The 21,450-nt window shown below is 41.3% G+C and overlaps 2 protein-coding genes and 1 pseudogene across 2 annotated transcripts; 2 read left to right on the forward strand and 1 right to left on the reverse strand.

Moving 5' to 3' along the window:
• Nucleotides 1–374: 374 nt before the first annotated feature.
• LOC111974351 (cell division control protein 45 homolog) lies at nt 375–11,044 on the reverse strand (annotated as a pseudogene).
• Nucleotides 11,045–11,269: 225 nt separating this feature from the next.
• Nucleotides 11,270–15,104, forward strand: LOC111974322 (ubiquitin recognition factor in ER-associated degradation protein 1). The gene is made up of 12 exons (XM_024002044.2): nt 11,270–11,438; nt 11,891–12,023; nt 12,242–12,274; nt 12,378–12,499; nt 12,761–12,891; nt 13,007–13,079; nt 13,247–13,315; nt 13,429–13,497; nt 13,585–13,635; nt 13,773–13,861; nt 14,090–14,174; nt 14,334–15,104. The coding sequence occupies exons 1-12, from the start codon at nt 11,433–11,435 to the stop codon at nt 14,403–14,405; spliced, it is 933 nt and encodes a 310-aa protein (XP_023857812.1). The 5' UTR covers nt 11,270–11,432; the 3' UTR covers nt 14,406–15,104.
• Nucleotides 15,105–15,549: 445 nt separating this feature from the next.
• lg15h22orf39 (linkage group 15 C22orf39 homolog) lies at nt 15,550–21,021 on the forward strand. Its single transcript, XM_024002045.2, has 3 exons — nt 15,550–15,660; nt 19,797–19,964; nt 20,186–21,021. The coding sequence occupies exons 1-3, from the start codon at nt 15,631–15,633 to the stop codon at nt 20,321–20,323; spliced, it is 336 nt and encodes a 111-aa protein (XP_023857813.1). The 5' UTR covers nt 15,550–15,630; the 3' UTR covers nt 20,324–21,021.
• Nucleotides 21,022–21,450: the final 429 nt, after the last annotated feature.

The following is a 21,450-nucleotide window of genomic DNA, read 5'->3' on the forward strand; positions in this document are numbered from 1 at the left end:
GCATGTTTCATCTCTACTGTGGAGAGCAGATCAGCCTTTCCTGTGAAACCGCCAGCACCCTCTGCTCTGTGGGTCGTGGCTGCAGATTGATCAGAGAGAGATAAGGGGCTCACAGAGCGGGGCTTGTAGCACACCCATCCATCCAGCACAGTAATGACAAGCCCAAACTAAAACCAGGAAACTGGGGTTATATTCCGCTATGTGGGCTAACGTGTATTAACCCATGCTCCAGATCAATAGACTGGGGGAGAAGGTTTTAACCATCACAGTTTCTATGGTCCATATCACATACTGAAATGTTTTATTACACACCCTATTACAATGTTTCAAACGTATCCTTCCTTCTCCTAGTAGATGGTAGCTTCAACAATTATACGTGGCTAAAATATTATTTATTAAGTGTTACATAAAATTWWWAAAAACAAAGACAACAGAAGAAAAAAAACTATTTACATGAGATTAAAAACATTTACAAAAAAACTGTACAATATACACWTGGAATTGGCATCAAAGTGTCCAGAGCTGAATAGACAAAACATTGGAAATACTGTTCGCTGAATAAAAGAGGTGAAGCACACAATCGAGATCTTCATCACATTGGGCATGAATCTAATTGTAATGTCAGTCTCTTCCAGCATTGACAGCTTTCATCTTTCACTTTCAGGAACTTTACCCAAACATCAATGTGCCTTAGGACAGCAGGGTGATGAGGGCATTCAGAAACGTAGTCCTGTCCTCCATCTTTAGCTCAATGACTGCAAAGGGAAAACACAGGTAAGGATGTGTGTGTGTGTCTGTTTCCATGGGGAAATGGTTAACACCTGATGATGTAATGCTTACACCTGTAAGAATGACTTGAGGCATCTGATGAGATCCAAAATCAAGTATTGAACTGTGTGTAAGAAAAAAAAAAAAGTGTACAGGTTCCATCTGTAATGTGTCATGTCTGCTCTCTTGTGGCCAATATATACAATGACAAGAACATTTTACTTACTAAAGGTGTCGAAGTGGTTGTGGAGAGTTCTGGAGCTGGTGCTKTCTACTGCATTCTCAAACGCACGGCCAATGAAACTATTGGAGGGGGAGAGGGTGAGAGAAATTAGAGGCAGAGCAAATGAAAGGAAACAATTTGCAATGGTKATTTTTGGTTTTCCCACAAAACACAACCAAGAACATTCAAGTGCTGTAATCTTGCACACGACCGACGCACGTTATGGACTCACTTCTTCTTGTCGGATGTCTCAGACTCAAGTCAGATGCCCAGAACGATGACAGTTCCCTTCAACTCCCATGTGTGTGTACCTGGAGAGGAAGTCAAGGGCCTTGAGGAAGTTGTCGCCAGGGCTCTCATCCTTCTCAGTGTTCTCCAGCAGGGCGACAACAGCGTGCACCACATCATTGGCCAGGAAACGATTCTTGAAGCCAAAGTGAACGCCGAACGTCTGGATACAGATGTCCGTCATAGTGAAGGAACAGTGATAAAAGCATTTAAAATGATAGTTATTGGGTATATTAAGAGAGGAGAATATTGTATTCATCATATACAGTCAGACGGAGGATCCCAGAGTCATTGATACTGGGGATTATTTACAGATTSAGGTAACTGGCAAAATAAATTGACCACCAGCATAAAGTGTCTTTAATAGGCACTGGGCCACCACGTGCCAGAACAGCTTCAATGCACCTTGACATAGATTCTACAAGTTTCGGGAACTCTATTGGAGATGTGACACCATTCTTCCACGAGAAATTCCATAATTTGGTGTTATGTTGATGGAAAATGCTGTCTCAGGCGCCGCTCCAGAATCTCCCAMAAGCGTTCAATTGGGTTGAGGTCTGGTAACTGGGACGGCCATGGCATACATCGTTTTCATGTTCATCAAACCAATCAGTGACTACTCGTGTCCTGTGGAGAGGCATTGTCATCCTATGGGGATGTTTTTGCTCTCATAGCTTTGGTAGCCAAAWTAATGGTCTGCACAGGACTTTTATACACGACCCTAAGCTTGGGTTTTTACTGCTTAATTAACTCAGGAACCACACCTGTGTGGAAGCACCTGCTTTTAATACACTTTGTATCCCTCATTTACTCAAGTGTTTCCATATATTGATGCACTAGAACAGACACTCTTACCTGTATTTGTTGGACGATTCTTCTATGACTTCTCGCAGATTGTCTTTGATTGACATGTCCATGGAGTTCAACTTCTGCTTCACCTGCTTCAGGGGCAGGCTGGACAACACAAACAGAAAGAATCTTTAATAATCATTCAAACAACCCATTATCATCAATAAATCAATTGACAAACTGCTGCTCATTACTCTTGATGAAGTGACATTTGTCCTTCAGAGGCCACTGACTAATTGATTAGTAAATTATACTCAAGAATTTGAGTCCCGCATGTCCCTAGAGTGATAATTTGAATCAGATGATTCTAGTTGATAGTCAAAACTTGAGGATAGCATACCCCATGTCAGCAAGGAACTCTTGGAGTTTCTTCTGGCTGTGCATGGACCAGAGCTTGAAGTTGCAGGAGGTGTAAGAGGAGTTACATATACAGAAACCAGTGTTGGTACAGGGCCAGACGCAGACTGAGACAGTGTTTCAAGGGGTTAACACACAAAGAACGCAGGACAGAGAGCAGAGGGTGACAAGCAGGACAGCATACACACAACCAGCCACAAAAATGTGGCAACGCTTAAGGTGTCAGCATACAGTGCATTCGGAAAGTATCCAGGCCCCTTCACTTTTCCCACATTGTTACGTTAGCCTTATAAAATGTTCCTCAAACTACACATAATAGCCCATAACGGCAAAGCCAAAACATGTTCAGACATTTTAGCAAATGTGAAATGAAAAACAGGAAATACCTTATTTACATAAGTATTCAGACCCTTTGCTATGAAACTCAATTGAGCTCAGGTGCATTCTGTTTCCATAGAAACATCTCAAGGATGATCAACAATTTGGAGTCAACCTGTGGTAAATTAAATTGATTGGACATGATTTGGAAAGGTACACACCTGTCTAAATAAGGTCCCACAGTTGACAGTGCATGTCAGAGCAAAAACCAAGCCATGAGGTGGAGATGGGAGAACATTCCAGAAGGACAACCATCTCTGCAGCACTCGACCAATCAGGCTTTTAATGGTAGAGTGGCCAGATGGGCCTTTTACAGAGGAGCGGCTTCCATGAGAGCCCGCTTGGAGTTTGTCAAAAGGCACCTAAAGGACTCTCAGACCATAAGAAACAAGATTCTCTGGTCTGATGAAACCAAGCTTGAACTCTTTGGTCTGAATGCCAAGAGTCACATCTGGAAGAAACTAGGCAATGCTCATCACCTGGCCAATACCATCCCTACGTTGAAGCATGGTGGCAGCATCATGCTGTGGGAATGTTTTTCAGTGGCAGGGATTGGAAGACTATTCAAGATCGAGGGAAAGATGAACAGAGCAAAGTACAGAGAGATCCTTGATGAAAACCTGCTCCAGAGTGCACAGGACCTCAGACTGGGGCAAAGGTTCACCTTCCAATAGGACAATGACCCTTAGCACATAGCCAAGACAATGCAGGAGTCGCTTCGGGACAAGTCTCTGAATGTCCTTGAGTGGCCCAGATGTCCGTTTTTAATACATTTGCAAAAATGTCTAAACCTGTTTTTGCTTTGTCATTATGGGGTATTGTGTAGATTAATGAGGGGGAWWWWWRWWTTTTACCAATTTTAGAATAAGGCTGTAACGTAACAAAATGTGGAAAAAGTGAAGGAGTCCCAATACTTTCCGAATGCACTGTACATTCAGTTTGCTCCTAGCAAAACTAGGCAAGAAAAGACTGTGCTCGCATACTACCTTAAATACATTCGCTTGAAAAACAAGAAAAAAAGGCAGCAATATTACGGTTTGTCCCTCCTCAGACACTGTAAGCCAGTATACTTCCTCAAAATAGTCAGAATTCATCTAAAATAACTCAAGAAATCTGTAATTCATTTTGACGTTTTTGGTCTTAGTCGCGCAATTATACATCTAAGATGTTTGATGCAGTATCTCTCAATTGAAAAAAATGTGCATGAAAACTAGTCGTTGGCAGTTAAATGACAAACATTTAGTTGAAAAATCCCTACTGTTGACCAACTCACCGACGAAGGGGTGTAGACTTTGGGTACCGAACTAAGACTAGTCTAAAGAAAAAAATGCCGTGCTCGAACAGCCGAAAGAAGAAAAAAAAAAATGCAGAAAGCTATAGAATACCGAAACYAACAAACCCTCACAAAATGTAGTCATAATATATGCAAACTGTTTGTGTTGGAAAGCATTCGGTAAGCTTTAATAAAATCCTTGAAAAATAACACTTCTAACCAACAGAAAKAAACGAAACAAAAAAAATACCCAAAGGTCTCAAAAAGTAATGTCTCAAGTTCTCATGCACAAGTCTGAGCTCCCCTGGTCCTTGCTGTGTTTAGCCGGTGAAGGGAAAGGATACTCGTACTCGAAGGAGATCCTCACGCAATCGATGGAGGGAATTCTCCTCGTCCTCATTCCGGTGGTTGTGAAGAGAGACGTGGCGCTGCAGAGAAGTGATGTCTGTTACATACTTCATACTGGGAGGTAGAGCGAGAGGACAGGAACAATACAAGTTTAGTGTTAGTGTAACACAAAGCCAGCTTTGCACTTTTTGAAAACTTCCTAGATGTTGCATCAGATTTGAGGTGTCATAGAAAAAAGAGTGAAATATTCTTACTGAGTGATTTTATCATGAACCCATTGGTCAGTCAGCCCAATAATGGCCCACCTGTCAAAACATCAAAGTCAACATAATTGTAGTGTCATTGTCATCTTCTGTCCATGCAAATAAACAATTATAGAATTTCACATTTACAAAAGAAGCTGTCATATTTCTTACCACAGCATATCTTTAGTGTCCTTGGTCAGCACCCAAGCCAGCTCAAATATCACCACTGCAGCCTGACAAATTAAAAAGTTAAGTATTTGATTGCATTTTATCTACAGTATACTGAACAAAAATATAAAAAAGGCAGCATGCAACAATTTCAAAGATTTTACCCCCACCCCCCCGAACAATCCCGCAGATAAAGAGGATGGATGTGGAGGTCRTGGGCTGGTGTGGTTATAAGTGGTCTGCGGATGTGAGGCCGGTTGGACGTACTGACAAATTCCCTAAAATGACGTTGGAGGCAGCTTATGGTAGAGAAATGAACATCCAATTCTCTGGCAACAGCTCTCCTGGACATTCCGGCAGTCAGCATGCCAATTGCACACACCCTCAAAACTTGAGAACTTGAGATATCTGTGGCATTGTGTTGTGTGACAAAACTGAACATTTTAAAAAGTGGCCCACACAAGGTGCACCTGTGTAATGATCATGCTGTTTAATCATCCTCTTGATATGCTACACCTGTCAAGTGGATGGATTATTTTGGCAAAGGAGAAATGCCCACTAATAGGTATGTAAACAAATGTGTGCATGTATAGAACATTTGGGGAATTTTATTTCAGCGCATTAAACATGGGACAAACACTTTACATGTTAAGTTTATATTTTTGTTCAATATATTATTAAATTACACATACACAGTGCCTTCGGAAAGTATTCAAACCCCTTGACTTTTTCCATTTTGTTAAGTTACAGCCTTATTCTAAAATGTATTAAATACCCCCCTCCCCCCAATCTACACACAATACCCCATAATGACAAAGCTAAAACAGTTTATTTTTTATATTTACATAAGTATTCAGACCCTTCACTCAGTACTTTGTTGAAGCACCTTTGGCAGTGAATACAGCCTCGAGTCTTCTTGGGTATAACGCTACAAGCMTGGCACACCTGTATTTGAAGYGGTTTCTCCCATTCTTCTCTGCAGATCCTCTCAAGCTTTGTCAGGTTGGATGGGGAGCGTTGCTGCACAGCTTTTTTCAGGTCTCTCCAGAGATGTTCGATCAGGTTCAAGTCCAGGGCTCTGGCTGGAACACTCAAGGACATTCAGAGACTTGTCCCGAAGCCACTCCTGCTTTGTGCTTAGGGTCGTTGTCCTGTTGGAAGGTGAACCTTCACCCCAGTCTGGAGGTCCTAAGTGCTCTGGAGCAGGCTTATCAAGGAACTCTCTGTACTTTGCTGCATTCATCTTTCCCTCGATTCTGACTAGTCTCCCAATCCCTGAAAAACATCCCCATAGCATGATGCTGCCACCACCATYCTTCACAGTAGGGATAGTGCAAGGTTTCCTCCAGACGTGACACTTGGCATTCAGGCCAAAGAGTTAAACCGTGGTTTCATCAGACCAGAGAATCTTGTTTCCCATGGTCAGCGTCTTTAGGTGCCTTTTGGKAAACTCCAAGCGAGCTGTCATGTGCCTTTTAGTGAGGAATGGCTTCTGTCTGGCCACTCTACCACAAAGGCCTGATTAGTAGTGCTACAGAGATGGTTGTCCTTCTGAAAGATTCTCCCATCTCCAGAGGAACTCTAGAGCTCTGTCAGAGTGACCATTGTGTTTTTGGTCACCTCCCTGTCCAAGGCCCCTTCTTCCCCAATTGCTCAGTTTGGCCGGGCGGCCAGCTCTAGGAAGAGTCTTGGTGGTTTAAACTTCTACCATTCAAGAATGATGAAGGCCACTGTGTTCTTGGGGACCTTCAATGCTGCAGAAATGTTTTGGTACACTTCCCCAGATCTGTGCCTCAACACAATCCTGTCTCGAAGCACTACYGACAATTTCTTCAACCTTATAGCTTGGTTTTTGCTCTGACATAGACAGGTGTGTGCCTTTCCAAACATTGTCCAATCAATTGAATTTACTACAGGTTGACTCCAATCAAGTTGTAGAAACATGTCAAGGATGATCAATGGAAACAGGATGCACCTGAGCTCAATTTTGATTCTCATCGCAAAGGGTCTGAATACTTATGTAAATAAGGTATTTGTTTTTTATATTTAATACATTTGCAAAAAATTCTAAAAACCTGTTATAGCTGTGTCATTATGGGGTATTGTGTGTAGATTGCTGAGGATTTGTATTCTTTTTTAATCAATTTTGGGATAAGGCTGTAACTTAACAGAATGTTTAAAAAGTTAAGGGGTCTGAATACTTTCCCGAAGGCACTGTGTATGTGTGTGTAATATAGATACACAATACCAGTCAAAATTTGACACACCTACTCATTCAAGTAGTTTCTTCAAAGTAGCTACCCTTTGCCTTGACAGCGTCGCACACTCTTGGCATTCTCTCAACTAGCTTCATGAGGTAYTCTCCTGGAATGCATTTCAATTAACAGGTGTGCCTTGTTAAAAGTTAATTTGGGGAAATGATTTCCTTCTTAATGCGTTTGAGACAATCAGTTGTGACAAGGTAGGGATGGTATACAGAATATAGCCCTATTTGGTAAAATACCAAGTCCATATTATGGATAGAACAGCTCAAATAAGCAAAGAGAAATGACAGTCCAGTATTACTTCAAGACATGAAGGTCAGTCAATGCGATAAATGTCAAGAACTTGAAAGTTTCTTCAAGTGCAGTCGCAAAAATCATAAAGAGCTATGATGAAACTGGATCTAATGAGGACCGCCACAGGAATGGAAGACGCAGTTACCTCTGCTGCAGAGGATAAGTTAATTAGAGTTACGCGGCTCAGATTGCAACCTAAATAAATGCTTCAGAGTTCAAGTAACAGACATCTCAACATCAACTGTTCAGAGACTGCGTGAATCAGGCCTTCATGGTCGAATTGCTGCAAAGGAACAACTACTAAAGGACACCAATGAGAAGAAGAGACTTGCTTGGGCCAAGAAACACGAGCAATGGCCATTAGACCGGTGGAAATATGTCCTTTGGTCTGATGAGTCCAAATTTTCTATTTTTGGTTCCAACCGCCATGTCTTTGTGAGACGCAGAGTAGGTGAACRGATGATCTCTGCATGTGTGGTTCCCACCGTGAAGCATGGAGGAGGAGGTGTAATGGTGCTTTGCTGGTGACACTCAGTGATGATTTATTTAGAATTCAAGGCACTCTTAACCAGCATGGCTACCARAGCATTCTGCAGCGATACGCCACCCCATCTGGTTTGCGCTTAGTGGGACTATCATTTGTTATTCAACAGGACAATGACCCAACACACTTCCAGACTGTGGAAGTGCTATTTGACCAATAAGGAGAGTGGTGGAGTGCTGCATCAGATGACCTGGCCTGCACAATCACCTGACCTCAACCCAATTGAGACGGTTTGGAATGAGTTGGACCACAGAGTGAAGGAAAAGCAGCCAACAAGTGCTCTGCATATGTGGAAACTCCTTCAAGACTGCTGGYAAAGCATTCCAGGTGAAGCTGGTTGAGAGAATGCCAAGTGTGTAAGCTGTCATCAAGGCAAAGGGTGGCTACTTTGAATTATCTKAAATATATTTTGATTTGTTTAACACTTTTTTGGTTACTACATGATTCCATGTGTTATTTCATAGTTTTGATGTCTTCACCATTATTCTACAATATAGAAAATAGTAAATATAAAGAAAACCCCTTGAATGAGTAGGTGTGTCCAAACTTTTGACTGGTACTGTGAGGATTAGATAGAGAGGACCCAGTTTCAACATAATCAATATATAATCCATACTCACTGAAGTCCCACGGTATTCATATTGCTCATAGTCAAACAAGATCTCGCGTCTGAAATGAAAATGTTTCAATAGTCACAATCTGCAAACGACATCATTACTGTTTAAACTTTTAAAACTCTAAAGAACCATTCCCTTCGTGCCTCCCACTCTCTCTTTGCTCTATCCTTCTCTCCACTGCCCCCTAAAACATGGGAACATGTTGGTATAAATATCAATACATCACTGCAATATGATCGGCTTTGTCAACTATTTGTGGAATCATCATTGTCATACACACAAATCAAATTACACTGGACAATTTTRTTTAATAAGAACCATAAATATGAGAAAGATCCACCTTGGCTCAAAGGGTTATTTACGTAGAGMTGGGATGGGATCAATAGAGGGTATATTTTCTTTGTCATAACTTTTGTGACATCAATATGGTAATACCTCATCGTATCGTCTCCGTTTCCCAGAAGGCACTGAGCCTCCGTCGCTCTTATTCCCAGAGTCCTCGCTGCCTTCCTCTTCATCATCTTCATCGCGGAAGATGTCGTCGTAGGAGAGCACTCCAAGGCCATCATCCTGCTTTATCATCAGCTTCACCTTGGGGGGGTGGGGGGTTGTGGGAGATTGGGTTCAGAACACTGGTTGATGGTGGTTATGCCATCTGGACAACAACTTCTTTGCTCTTTAGCATTTCAAGGGTAGTATCCTCAAGGACTTTTCTCCTGTGAAGTCACCCAACTGCTGCCAAAGTCAATCAACCACTTGTGAAGGACTAGCCCAAACTTAGACCTCATTATTAATAATTTAATTTATTAATAATACAAGGTCTAATTGTATTCCAATAGCAAATGCTTTCGAGAACTCACAATCAAATTACTTCGTGTGTAGTGGCACATGTTCCACGTTGGAATGTATATCCATAGTCAGTAGACAGTTCTTAAAAATCCCTCCCTTACATGGCCACGCAGTGCACAAGAAACTATTAAATCCATTTGTTAGATGCTACCACCGCCCTCCAAATCAAAACCAAACATGCATTCCATGTTGTGTTCTCYCTTTGCGTGCACACCTGTCTGTTTCGCACACTGGTTTGTCCTAGCTAATCAGCCTTGCAATATAGGAGCCATGATGCCACAGACAAGAAGCAGAATGAGGCATGCACACACTGACATCAATGTTTTGTTTTGATTTGGAGGGGGTAGGGTCAACAATTGGATTTAATTATTTCCRGGGCACAACAAGGCGATGCAAACAATGCATTATGAATAGAATCCGTCCACCAAAGAGCCACAGACAAACGGCGGTAAATAAGCMGGCTAGTGTTATACGGCTAGACATAGAATATAATCTTGGTCTAGAAGCTGGGCTAGTAAAGGACCAGTGTACCCTAAATAACAGACCTTGACTATGTCRCAAATGGCACCCTATTCTCCACATAGTGCACTACTTTTGCACTTTTTACAAGAAAAGGTGTAATTTGGGAGATAGACATTGACTGCTCACCTGGGTGTCATTGTAGACATTGACTACATCCACAGGTCTGTGTGTGTCACAGATGAAGAAGATGGAGTCTTCCTCTGTCTGCAGGGGTTCCAGGAGATCAACATTTGCTCCACAGTTGATCAGGACAAAATAGTGGAACTGAAATTAGAGCAAATAACACACCTGTCATGGATGTTTGTGTTCTTGATAGTCATGTTTGACACCATAAGATTAACTCCTGGGCTATCAGGACTCGACAGGAGTCTCACACTACCTGCTCCTTGTGCTCTAGGAAGGCGGTACCAAGGTCTTGCCACCCTGTCACTGGCACCAAGGTGTACTGGACCTYGTCACAGTGAAACAGTGCCTGTGTAGAGGGTGGMGTAAGAAGCAATCAGAATACATTTGAATTACACAACTATGCAGCAGAACAGTTGACAACAAACAGTGCAGCTATGTCAGATAGTTAACTTATTTGACAGCAAACGAAAGGGCTCTAATTTACCTGTAATATCTTACAGGCGCAGAGTGCATCGATATCCGATGACACCAGGAGAGAAATTCTCTGAAAACAATGCAATGGAGGAACATAACAATTTTGAAGTCACAGAAGCTTGTAAAAGTAACATCGTATTCACTTGTTGCAAAATAGCAGGGAAATTAACGTTAGCCGACTGAAAAATAGTCCTCTCCTCTCTATTGTTAACTAAGTACGTTAACTAATTACAGTAGTCAACGTTATCTAACTAACTAGTTAGCATGCAGGAAGCTAATTTCAGTTTCAGAAGCTCTCACCTGGTTGACAACAATGTCGTAGAATTCCTTTCTTATGTCCGTAATAAACATTTCACACTATTTTCGTGAGGTTGCATAAAAATATAATATATAGCTATGCGCTATTTGTTCTTTGAGCTCAAGTTGCAACGCCAAGAGCTTTTTGTTGTATGCCCAACATTTCCTTGAGAAAATATCACGCCAAATTCGCACGTCAGCTGACGAAATTTAAACAGACAATAAAACTCCACTTTGTAGAYTTTGTGTAAAACTGAACAATAGAAATTGCATGCTGGTAGGTATCTAGCCATCCATCTCTTTGAGCCAATCGCGTAGGATGTGATCTTGTTTCGTGGATTATGATTGCTGTTCATGCTTTGTTTTGTGATATTCGTCACTTCCTGCTGTCATCGTGGCTAAGCGTAAAACAACATTGGAGTTTCAGCCAGCAACCAGTTTGCCGGAGCAGTAATAAGCTATTTAATAGAAGAAGAATAACAAACACGCTATTTATTATAGCTTTATTCAATACATTTTGATATATAACGTTTGGCGTACAGTAGCACATGATGGTAAGTACTCAATAACATTGGTTTTGACTGTTGCTTATGTCAAATAGTACCTACAATAACAACATCGCATTCGAAATTCACTAGCTAAGTTAACTACCGTTAGCGAGTAGGAAATAGGTAACGGTAGCTAGCTCGCTGGCTAGCCATTTAACTCAAATGATACATTGTCTCTATGCGATTTAAGACTAAATTAWTATCTCTACCTTGCTCAGATACTTGACTACTTTTCTTGTGAATCGTACTGCTTTAAAAAATCGTTATAAGGTGTCACTTGTCAGCTAGTTTTACATTACGCAGGCTAGCTAGTAGTTATGAAGATGTTTGAAATTAAAGATTGTTTTTTAAATAAATCAGGGTATGTTAGCTGCAGTAACCAGCTGGCTAWCTGTCTCAAAATAGCTTATTTTAACCTAACATCACTGCCTAATTGTTTTTCGAAATATATGTCACAGTTTTCCTTCAACATGTTTGATCACCCGATCCCACGGGCTTTCCAAAACCGTTTCTCCACTCAATACCGCTGCTACTCTGTGTCCATGCTGGCGGGTCCCAACGACCGGTCAGATGTGGAGAAAGGAGGAAAAAGTAAGTAATCTATGTGATGGCTGTTCTATGAATTATACATTCGAATATATCGTAACTATACAAGGAATGTATGGAGTTTAACACCTATGCTTTGCACCAGTTCCCCATACACAAGTGAGAGATTGCAGTTACCCTCATCATACTGTCAATGTAGTATTTATTATCCTGCTCTAAGTGTTCTTCAGTGCTCATATCACTGTAATTTTTTCTCCTTATAGTTATAATGCCGCCATCAGCACTTGATCAACTAAGTAAGTATACTCTTCCTACAATGTCCAGATTTAAACTCTAATCTACAAATGCCATTTACCCAGCAGATGTTTGTTTTTTACCCTTCACTCTTTTCCCCCAAAGGCAGACTTAACATTACCTACCCCATGTTGTTCAAACTGACCAACAAGAACTCAGACAGAATGACACACTGTGGTGTCTTGGAGTTTGTAGCAGATGAGGGTATTTGTTACCTGCCACACTGGGTGAGCAGGGTTGTTTTATTTCAACACTTATTTTTTATAAACTGGTGAGGTTTTAATAAACATATTCAMAGCCCCTGGCATATATCTAGTGCCATATTTCAGTTTTCTATCAAAGGATGTTTTAAATTAGGGACACACAGTGTAGGTTTATAAGTCACGCTCATTAAAATCTTTGCTCACATATAGCCAGCTCTCTGTGGTCATGACCCTTTTTGTGTAGTGTGTCTGTAGTGACATGGCTGTTTGTGTGTTTCGCTGTAGATGATGCAGAATCTCCTGCTGGAGGAAGGGGGCCTGGTCCAGGTGGAGAGCGTTAACCTCATGGTGGCAACATACTCCAAGTTCCAGCCTCAGAGCCCAGACTTCCTGGATATCACTAACCCCAAAGCAGTGTAGGTACAGTTATAGACTTATCTCTCTGCACATTTAAGTGCCATTGAAAATAGACACAAAAACMAACTAACTAACTCTAAAATTATTCTCACATTCTGCTTCTCTGTCTCATAGGTTGGAAAATGCCTTGAGAAACTTTGCCTGCTTAACCACAGGAGATGTTATTGCAATTAACTACAATGAAAAGGTAACAATTTAAAGTTATTGGTACGATGACTGGGTTACAATGCAAAACTGTAATGGAATTTGACTTTCCAGCAGAATGTTGCTTCTAAATTTAAGGTGTGGCATACAGTTGTGCCTGACCTGTATTATCTTTCTAACATCTGTTTTTTCTCTCTATACTGATTTCAGATCTATGAACTGCGAGTGATGGAGACTAAGCCAGACAAGGCAGTATCTATCATTGAATGTGATATGAATGTAAGATCCTCTGTACTATCTATCATACCATAAATGGAGACACAACACTGTAGCTTAGATTATGGTARCGAATAGCTCTACCTCACTCAGCCATACATGTTGTTGTCTCTCAGGTGGACTTTGATGCTCCGCTGGGTTACAAAGAACCAGAGAGACGTTACAAAGCACCAGAGGAGCCCACAGTAAGAACCACACATATTTAATATTTCTAATCTGGTCTCAGTGTTTATACTGTATGTTTGGATGACTCTAATCACTCCTCACAACAGGAAGAGGAAGGAGACCCCAGCACTTGGACTGACATGGACATGAGATTCAGAGTGAGTTTGCTTATATTTTTCTGACTTACTGCAGTTTATACACATACTGTATGGTTCACTTTCATTTATTTGTATGTCATACACAGTCATTTGCAATTTAACCCATGAATTAATCTATGAATACTTATTTTCTATAGGCCTTCACTGGTTCAGGCAATCGTCTGGATGGCAAAAAGAAAGGCATTGAGCCTAGCCCCGTCCCCATCGATCCCAGTGACATTAAAAGGTTGGGAGCTATGACCAGTCTAAAACCAACCCCTACTCCCTTTCCCCATATCCTGTCACTTTTGTATTTGCAGATCAGATCTGCAAATCTCCCTGAATGCACATGTGACTAGGGTTGCAAAATTCTGGGAACTTTTAAAGTTCCTGGAATTTTGCAACCCTACATGTGACATGCTATGATGACATCAGCTCTGATCTTAACCTTTAACCCCTCTCTGTCCCCATACAGAGGGATTCCTAACTACGAGTACAAGGTCGGAAGGATCACCTTCATCAGAAACTCCAGGCCTCAGCCCAGGAAAACAACAGAGGATGTAAGTACGATGGTCAAAAAAGTCAAATGTAATAAACCGCTCAATCCCTTTCCTGCAAAACTGAAATTCAGAAACGTATAAAAGCCATATTTAGACGGTTTGTATTGGATGTGCCAAATTTGAATGKATTAAGCTGAAGCTGGTCTTATTTATTTACAGGAGGATTCAGAATTCATCGCCTTTTCTGGTGAGGGACAGTCACTACGCAAGAAAGGTGGCAGAAAGCCTTGAYGCACTACAGTATTCAACTGCAGAGACTGACTGACTTACTGTAGACTCTACATACCCACACGCCTATCATAAGAAACCAATAAAAGCAAGTCATGAAAAGAGCTGGGTTAATTTTTCTGTCCCTTAGCAGGAATCAGCAAGGTTTTACTTTCCTTTGATGATATTGTAACGGTCTTTTCCATGGTCAGCATGTTAAAAGCTCTTCTAAAAAACGGAATGCTATTCGGACTGAGGTTAGTCAGTGGAGACTTCTGCGGGGAGAACGGCTCACAATAATGGCTGGAACGGAGCGAATGGAATGGCATCAAACCATGTCTTTGATGTATTTGATACCATTCAACTTGTTCCGTTCTAGCCATTACRGTCGTCCCCAATTATGGTGCCACCAACCTCCTGTGGTTAGAGTACAGGGTTGCTGGTCTGAGCCCAGCCAAAGCCAGCTACCCTTTCCTTTTGCTACAATATGATGAATATAAAAAAATTCTACCTTGTTTTCTCATAATGGGATTACCATTGTTGATAATGGAGTGGGCTAGATTTTTCTTTGAATATGTATCAAATTAATTAGGAAACGCTTCTGACATTGGAACCTGTTGAACTCYAACTTTGAGAGTGATGAGTGGCGGAGGCAGATAAGAGCCATTTCCTTTGTTTATTTATCAACTCTGAAATAAAGTACATCGTTTTGAATYAAGTGCACTCTGTATAAATCTCTGTTTATTTTTGTCTTTAAATAATTGTGTGTGGAATGATTTTAACWTTTTGGTTTATAGAGCCCAAAGTTAATGTGTATCAGCAGGTATTGAAATGGCTACATATTGTAATTCATACGTGTGTAATAAGCACAGTAAAGGGATAGAACAACTTAAACATAAATGTGAATAATTTTCTTTGCATGCAAATATCAGCTTCTTGTTCTCGAGTTCATTCATTACCGGAAGTGGGTGGGACTCCTGCTTTTGCAGTTTTCCATTAGTTACCACAGCCACAAAGTKATCGTACATTTTTTTATGAAAACAAAAATGTGATTTTTGCTCTTAATTTAGGGTTATGGATAAGGTTAGCACTGTGGTTAAGGTTAGGTTTAAAATAACATTTTAAGAAGCGGAATTACAGAAATAGGCGGGGTTTATGAATTTGTGGCTAAGGTAACTAGTGACGACCTTTTCACAGTTCTTGATTGGCTGTTTTCGTCCTCTTGTCAAAAGTCATAACAACGGAGGTGATGATGGCAGATTCTGGAGCAATGTGGAGGGTAATGTACCAAATTCATGTATTGTTTATGATAACGTAAGGTCACCGTATTTCACTAAAGGCCCTAGTCACCAATGTATCTCGTTTGTAGCTAGCTAACGTTAGCGTTACATGACTCGATAGTGTGCTCTGCTGTTCGAGGCTAAAGTGTAAATGTTAGCTAGCAAGCTAAAACCACATTGAAAGGGATAGCATGAATTTGAGCAAAGATTTTCTTCCCTTGCCTGATCCTCCGATTTGAGAGAATGTCGATGCTAGATAACCAACTAGCCATAGATTAGTTAGTATCTAGCAAATTGGCACTTTGATAGGTGTTGTTTAGTGGACGGTCAAGGCCTCACCATTATGTGCTTTTCTTGAACTCGGATTATACTGGAACGCCAGCTAGTCTTTCAGTTATCAAATGGCGATACAGCCCTAACACAATGTAATGCTGTCACATTCAGGAAATTTAGAACAATGCTCGAGGAATCGATTCATACGGTACATGTATCATCCTATGTACACTGAGCAAAAAGTAAAGAATGCAACAATTTCAAAGGTTTACTGAGTTACAGTTCATATAAGGAAATCAGTCAATTGAAATAAATTCATTAGGCCCGAATCTATGGATTTTACATGACTGGGAATACAGATATGCATCTGTTGGTCACAGATACCATTTTTAAAAAGGTAGGGGTGTGTGTTTATTTGGAATTTTAATGTTTGCTTTTCTTATAACCAATTTCTGTGTTCTTGCAAGTGGCTGACTCCAAATCACACCTATCAGTAGTTGCAATTTGGCAGTACGCCCAGAWGTTGTTTTGAGAATGAACTAAAMATATCTCAGTTTCAAMGTCTCAGRTTAGAGAGGTGTTGTTCGTCTGTCACATGTTATGAAACCGTATTGTTCGTCACATGAAACAAAATGGTAATGATTCATGAATTATGCTAAATTATGCAAATATTACTTGTCTGTATATAGCTGTATATAAGGCAACTGCTGGGTCTACCCAAGGAGAGCTCCTGATTGACATGTGTACTATGGTGTATTGAGTTGGTTGGAACCTCTCCAGCGTGCTGACAAACGATGATTCATTTAATATTGACTTCAAGTGTACCTGTGTAAGAATTGTTCCACAAAACGTGGAACAGAAAACCAGACCGTATCTGATGTGACCACCATTTGCCTCATGGAGCGCGACACATTGGAAGTTGCGAATGTAACTATGGTTCTACGAAGACCGTCAGTACGGTTGAAAGTATGGATTATATTCCTCGCGCTCTGTGCAGGTCGAGTAATAATAACAAAGTCATGCCGGTGACGTGACGGTGTGGGAGGACGTGCCCCGCGCGGTTCATATAAAACTGTATGTCAGACCACGCACCGTCTCAGAGAATCTTCTCGCCCAAAAGGTTCAGAGTGAAAGTTAAGTACTGACGGTCTTCCAGGTATTCGTAGAACCATAGTTACATTCGTAAGTTCCGTTCTACTTCATACTGTAGCGACCCGCACAGACAGCTGTGTGTTATGTGTTAGGCGAGTAGGTGGTTGTGTTGTACTGACCAGTACCCAGTGTTCGCGGGGTCCGACATGTCAATRAACCTGCTATCTGCCAATCACTGGAATGCCTGGAATGTTCTGATGCCGGGCATCCTGGCGGTTGGCGGAGTGGCGTGGAGGGGGGTTGGGCAGGGGGATGGAGCATTGGAAGTTAAGACCAGGTTTAGCCTTTGTTCTCTCTCTTTACGTCTGGGCTTCACAAGAGAAGGTCACGATTGGCTTGTGGGTTATCTGTCATTTATTTGGCGTGGGCTACGGCCAAACAGTAGCCTGTGTAAAGTTGGTTTAATAAACCGTCAATTCGCAAACTCAATCCTCTGTCTGGACAATTGTTCATTTATGATCTAGTCAGGTCATTACAATACCTTTCAGACCMTCAGTATGGTTGAAAGTATGGATGAKTCATACCAACAAGGTCACGAGGAATAGCACTACTAACTATGGTCATATAATCTAGGACTTATTTTTAACCAAATGTTGCAATTGCGATTTGACTTCCGAATTAGAGCAAAACTGTTAGAATCATGGAAACATAATGACCTTGTGCAGCGTTGCTAAGATCGGGGGGTTGGAGGGAAAGCATACAGTAGGCCCTGTGGCCACGTGTGAGCTAAAGCGTCCATGCCCAGGGGGTTCTTGGACTCTGCCAGAGAGAAACAGGGAGCCGGTTTCTGTCGTGACAAAAAATCTGCGACCTTGTTCACCTTGCTTGGGAGATGAATGGCTCGTAGGGAGGCTAGATATGGTAAGGCACATATCAAGAGTTGTTGGGCCGCCTGTAGGGACCGTTTGTGTCATTGTGTCACTTCTCTTGCGTTCAGTGCAAGCAGAGTCAGGCTATATGCAGCAGTTTGGGCCGCCTYTCTCGTTGCAAACWGTGTGAAGACCATTTCTTCKTAACAAAAAKCAMAATTAATTTGCCAGAATTTTACATAATTATGACAACAGTGAAGGTTGTGCAATGTAACAGCAATATTTAGACTTAGGGTTGCCACCCGTTCGATAAAATACCGAACTATTCCGTATTTCACTGAAAGAATAAACTTTTTGTTTTCGAAATTATAGTTTCCGGATTTGACCATATTAATGACCTAAGGCTCAAATGGTATAGAGAGAAATAGTCCTATAATAACTACAACCTAAAACTTCTTAACTGGGAATATTGAAGACTCATGTTAAAAAGAACCACCAGCTTTCATATGTTCTCATGTTCTGAGCAAGGAACTTAAACGTTAGCTTTTTTACATGGCACATATTGCACTTTTACTTTCTTCTCCTACACTGTGTTTTTGCATTATTTAAACCAAATTGAACATGTTTCATTATTTATTTGAGACTAAATWGATTTTATTGATGTATTATATTAAGTTAAAATAAGTGTTCATTCAGTATTGTTGTAATTGTCATTATTACAAATATATAAATAKAAATCGMCCGATTAATCGGTATCGGCTTTTTTTGGTCCTCCAATAATCGGTATCGGCGTTGAAAAATCATAATCGGTCGACCTCTAGACAAGACTGTAACTACCAATTGGATACCACGAAATAAGAGACAGTGCAAGGTCTGACGTAGTTTTATATGAACCGCCGCGGGGGCACGTCCTCCCATGCTGTCACGTCACCGGCTCGACCTGCGCAGAGTACGAGGGATATAATCTGTACTTTCAACCGTACTGACGTATGAAGTAGAACTTGCATAGTTTGTGGWTGTGCGAAGTTGCTGGATATTGGTGGGAACTGGAACATGTGATCGTACACGTCGATCCAGAGTATCCCAAACATGCTCAATGGGTGACGTGTCAGGTGAGTATGCAGGCCATGGAAGAACTGGGACATTTTCAGCTTCCAGGAATTGTGTACATGGGGCCGTGCAGTATGCTGAAACATGAGGTGATGGTGGCGAATGAATAGCACGACAATGGGCCTCAGGATCTTGTCACGGTATCTCTGTGCATTCAAATTACCATCGATAAAATGTAATTGTATTTGTTGTCTGTAGCTTATGTCTGCCSATACCATAACCCCACCACCACGTGGCACTCTGTTCACAACGTTGACATCCGCAAACCGCTCGACCAAACAACGCCATACACGTGGTCTGTGGTTGTGAGGCCGGTTGGACATACTGCCAAATTCTCTAAAACCACATTGGAGGTGGCTTATGGTAGAGAAATTAACATTAAATTATCTGGCAACAGCTCTGTTGGCCGTTCCTGCAGTCAGCATGCCAATTGCATGCTCCCTCAACTTGAGACATCTGTGGAATTGTGTTGTGACTAAACTGCACATTTTAAAGTGGCCTTTTATTGTCCCCAGCACAAGGTGCACCTGTTTAATGATCATGCTGTTTAATCAGCTTCTTGATATGCCACACCTGTCAGGTGGATGGATGATCTTGGCAAAGGAGAAATGCTCAATAACAGGGATGTAAACAAATTTGAGAGAAATAAGCTTTTTGTGCGTATGGAACATTTTTGGGATCTTACAACACATGTTGTTTATATTTTTGTTCAGTGTAAATATGGCAGAAGTATCAACCTCGATCACGTCATATGCTTATGTCTATTTACRTGTAATATGTGACCGCCATAGCCGCCCCGGACCTGTGATYACTACTGGAGCGAATTCAGACACTGCAAAAGCCTGTGGAACCGTTTCCATAACTACTATGCCCATGGCACATCCCCCTCCTGCGGACAGTGGAAAGAAGACTACTACTCATGTAGAGAGTGGGAGAAGAACCCAGGCCCAGAGACCAAGGTACAGTTTAGCACTCAATCATCACTTCTGCTGCGAGGGGAAATGGCCTAATCAACGTTGGAACAGCAATACTGTATTTACAGGGAAACTGCCAACAAGGTCCAGAAATGTTGTCTACAGTTTGCTTCTGTATAGGATACTACATTTGTGATATGTCTCAATTGTGAGAGATCAACCAACCAACTCGGTATGTTCTCTCTCTTATGCTGTCCCTACTGCAGGAGTCTTTACAGCAGAGTGAGAGGAACCGGGAGGCGGAGCAGAGGAAGTTCACCCCTGTGTGGGACCTGAGACGAGATCCYCCCAGAGACTGGCACATGCCCCTGCACCAGGGAAAGTCCCCAGATTCCCAGTCCTAACCATCCCCTGGGTCAATACTGCAATGGCCCTAAACATGGGCAGACCAAGGTCAATGTGGCATCTGAGATCTGTTTCACTACATAAACTTAACCAATTCTTCTGGCTTTAACTGTAGAGATTGTGGCTAGGGAGCCATGATCATGGGGTTATTCAGAGCAATCCATTGACATTAGAGCTAGAATTTTAAAGTACAAGTATTTTTGGAACAAGTCATAATTGTTCATGGCAGAATGTATGTTCTACACAATGTATTTTATCTTTATGTTCTTGAACTTTGCTGAATATGCCCCTTGCAGAGGGTGTGAAGGCTTTTGTCCCAGCTAATATGCTCTTAACCACCTGACTCTTATTGGTTCAGTTGAAACCATGTTTAGAAAGGTGTTTTAGTGCTAGGCTTGGCTGCTCTGCAGGAACAAAACCACTTTGGTGTAGATTTTTGTGTCCAATTCTCTTCACTGGTATTAGGGCGGTGTTCTCTACTGCTAGAAAGTTCTACTCTAATCAAAAACACAATTATTGATAGTGACAGAGTGCTGTGCATGCATTATACATATGTAAATGTGTGTATACTGGGAAATAATATTTTGGGGAACAGCTAAAAGAGACACTGGATTGGGAAAAGGGTAAGCGCACCATCCAGTATTCTGGCTTCCACGAGCGGTCTGACTGTTTTTGTCTAGTCATTGTGTAGAAAGAGYCTCAACTCTACCTATTGCAATTGAGGCCAGTGTTTCTGTAACACCGTTACACAGGATCTTTGCCTTTTATTATTTCACATGATACCTTATCTAGTGTTACATGCATACATAAAAATGCATTTCAAATAAAACAAATGTGAATCCTTTATTTCAACCCCCTGGTATGTTTTACTTACAGACTATTTAAACCTATGAGATCTATGAATGTAACATTACAGAGCACACACACTACAGAATGTGAATCACTTCATGAGTGTGAGTTGAAATTTGTGTATCCATGCTAGGGCAGTTGTCAATACGATGAACAGGTCATGGTCAGTAAGCAGTTAAATTACCCTTACTTTGAATGAGACATACACCCACTATTGGTGCCCGGGCCGTTGTTCTGAGCAAGCTTTAATGTCTCATCTTCTTTCATGAACATCCTC

This window comes from Salvelinus sp. IW2-2015, linkage group LG15, assembly GCF_002910315.2.
Source record: "Salvelinus sp. IW2-2015 linkage group LG15, ASM291031v2, whole genome shotgun sequence".
Lineage (NCBI taxonomy): Eukaryota > Metazoa > Chordata > Actinopteri > Salmoniformes > Salmonidae > Salvelinus > Salvelinus sp. IW2-2015.

Coding starts and splice junctions, on each gene's coding strand:
- LOC111974322 (XM_024002044.2), top strand. Junction 12,892..13,006: donor ATCACTAACCCCAAAGCAGT/GTAGGTACAGTT, acceptor TCTGTCTCATAG/GTTGGAAAATGCCTTGAGAA. Junction 13,862..14,089: donor GATCCCAGTGACATTAAAAG/GTTGGGAGCTAT, acceptor GTCCCCATACAG/AGGGATTCCTAACTACGAGT.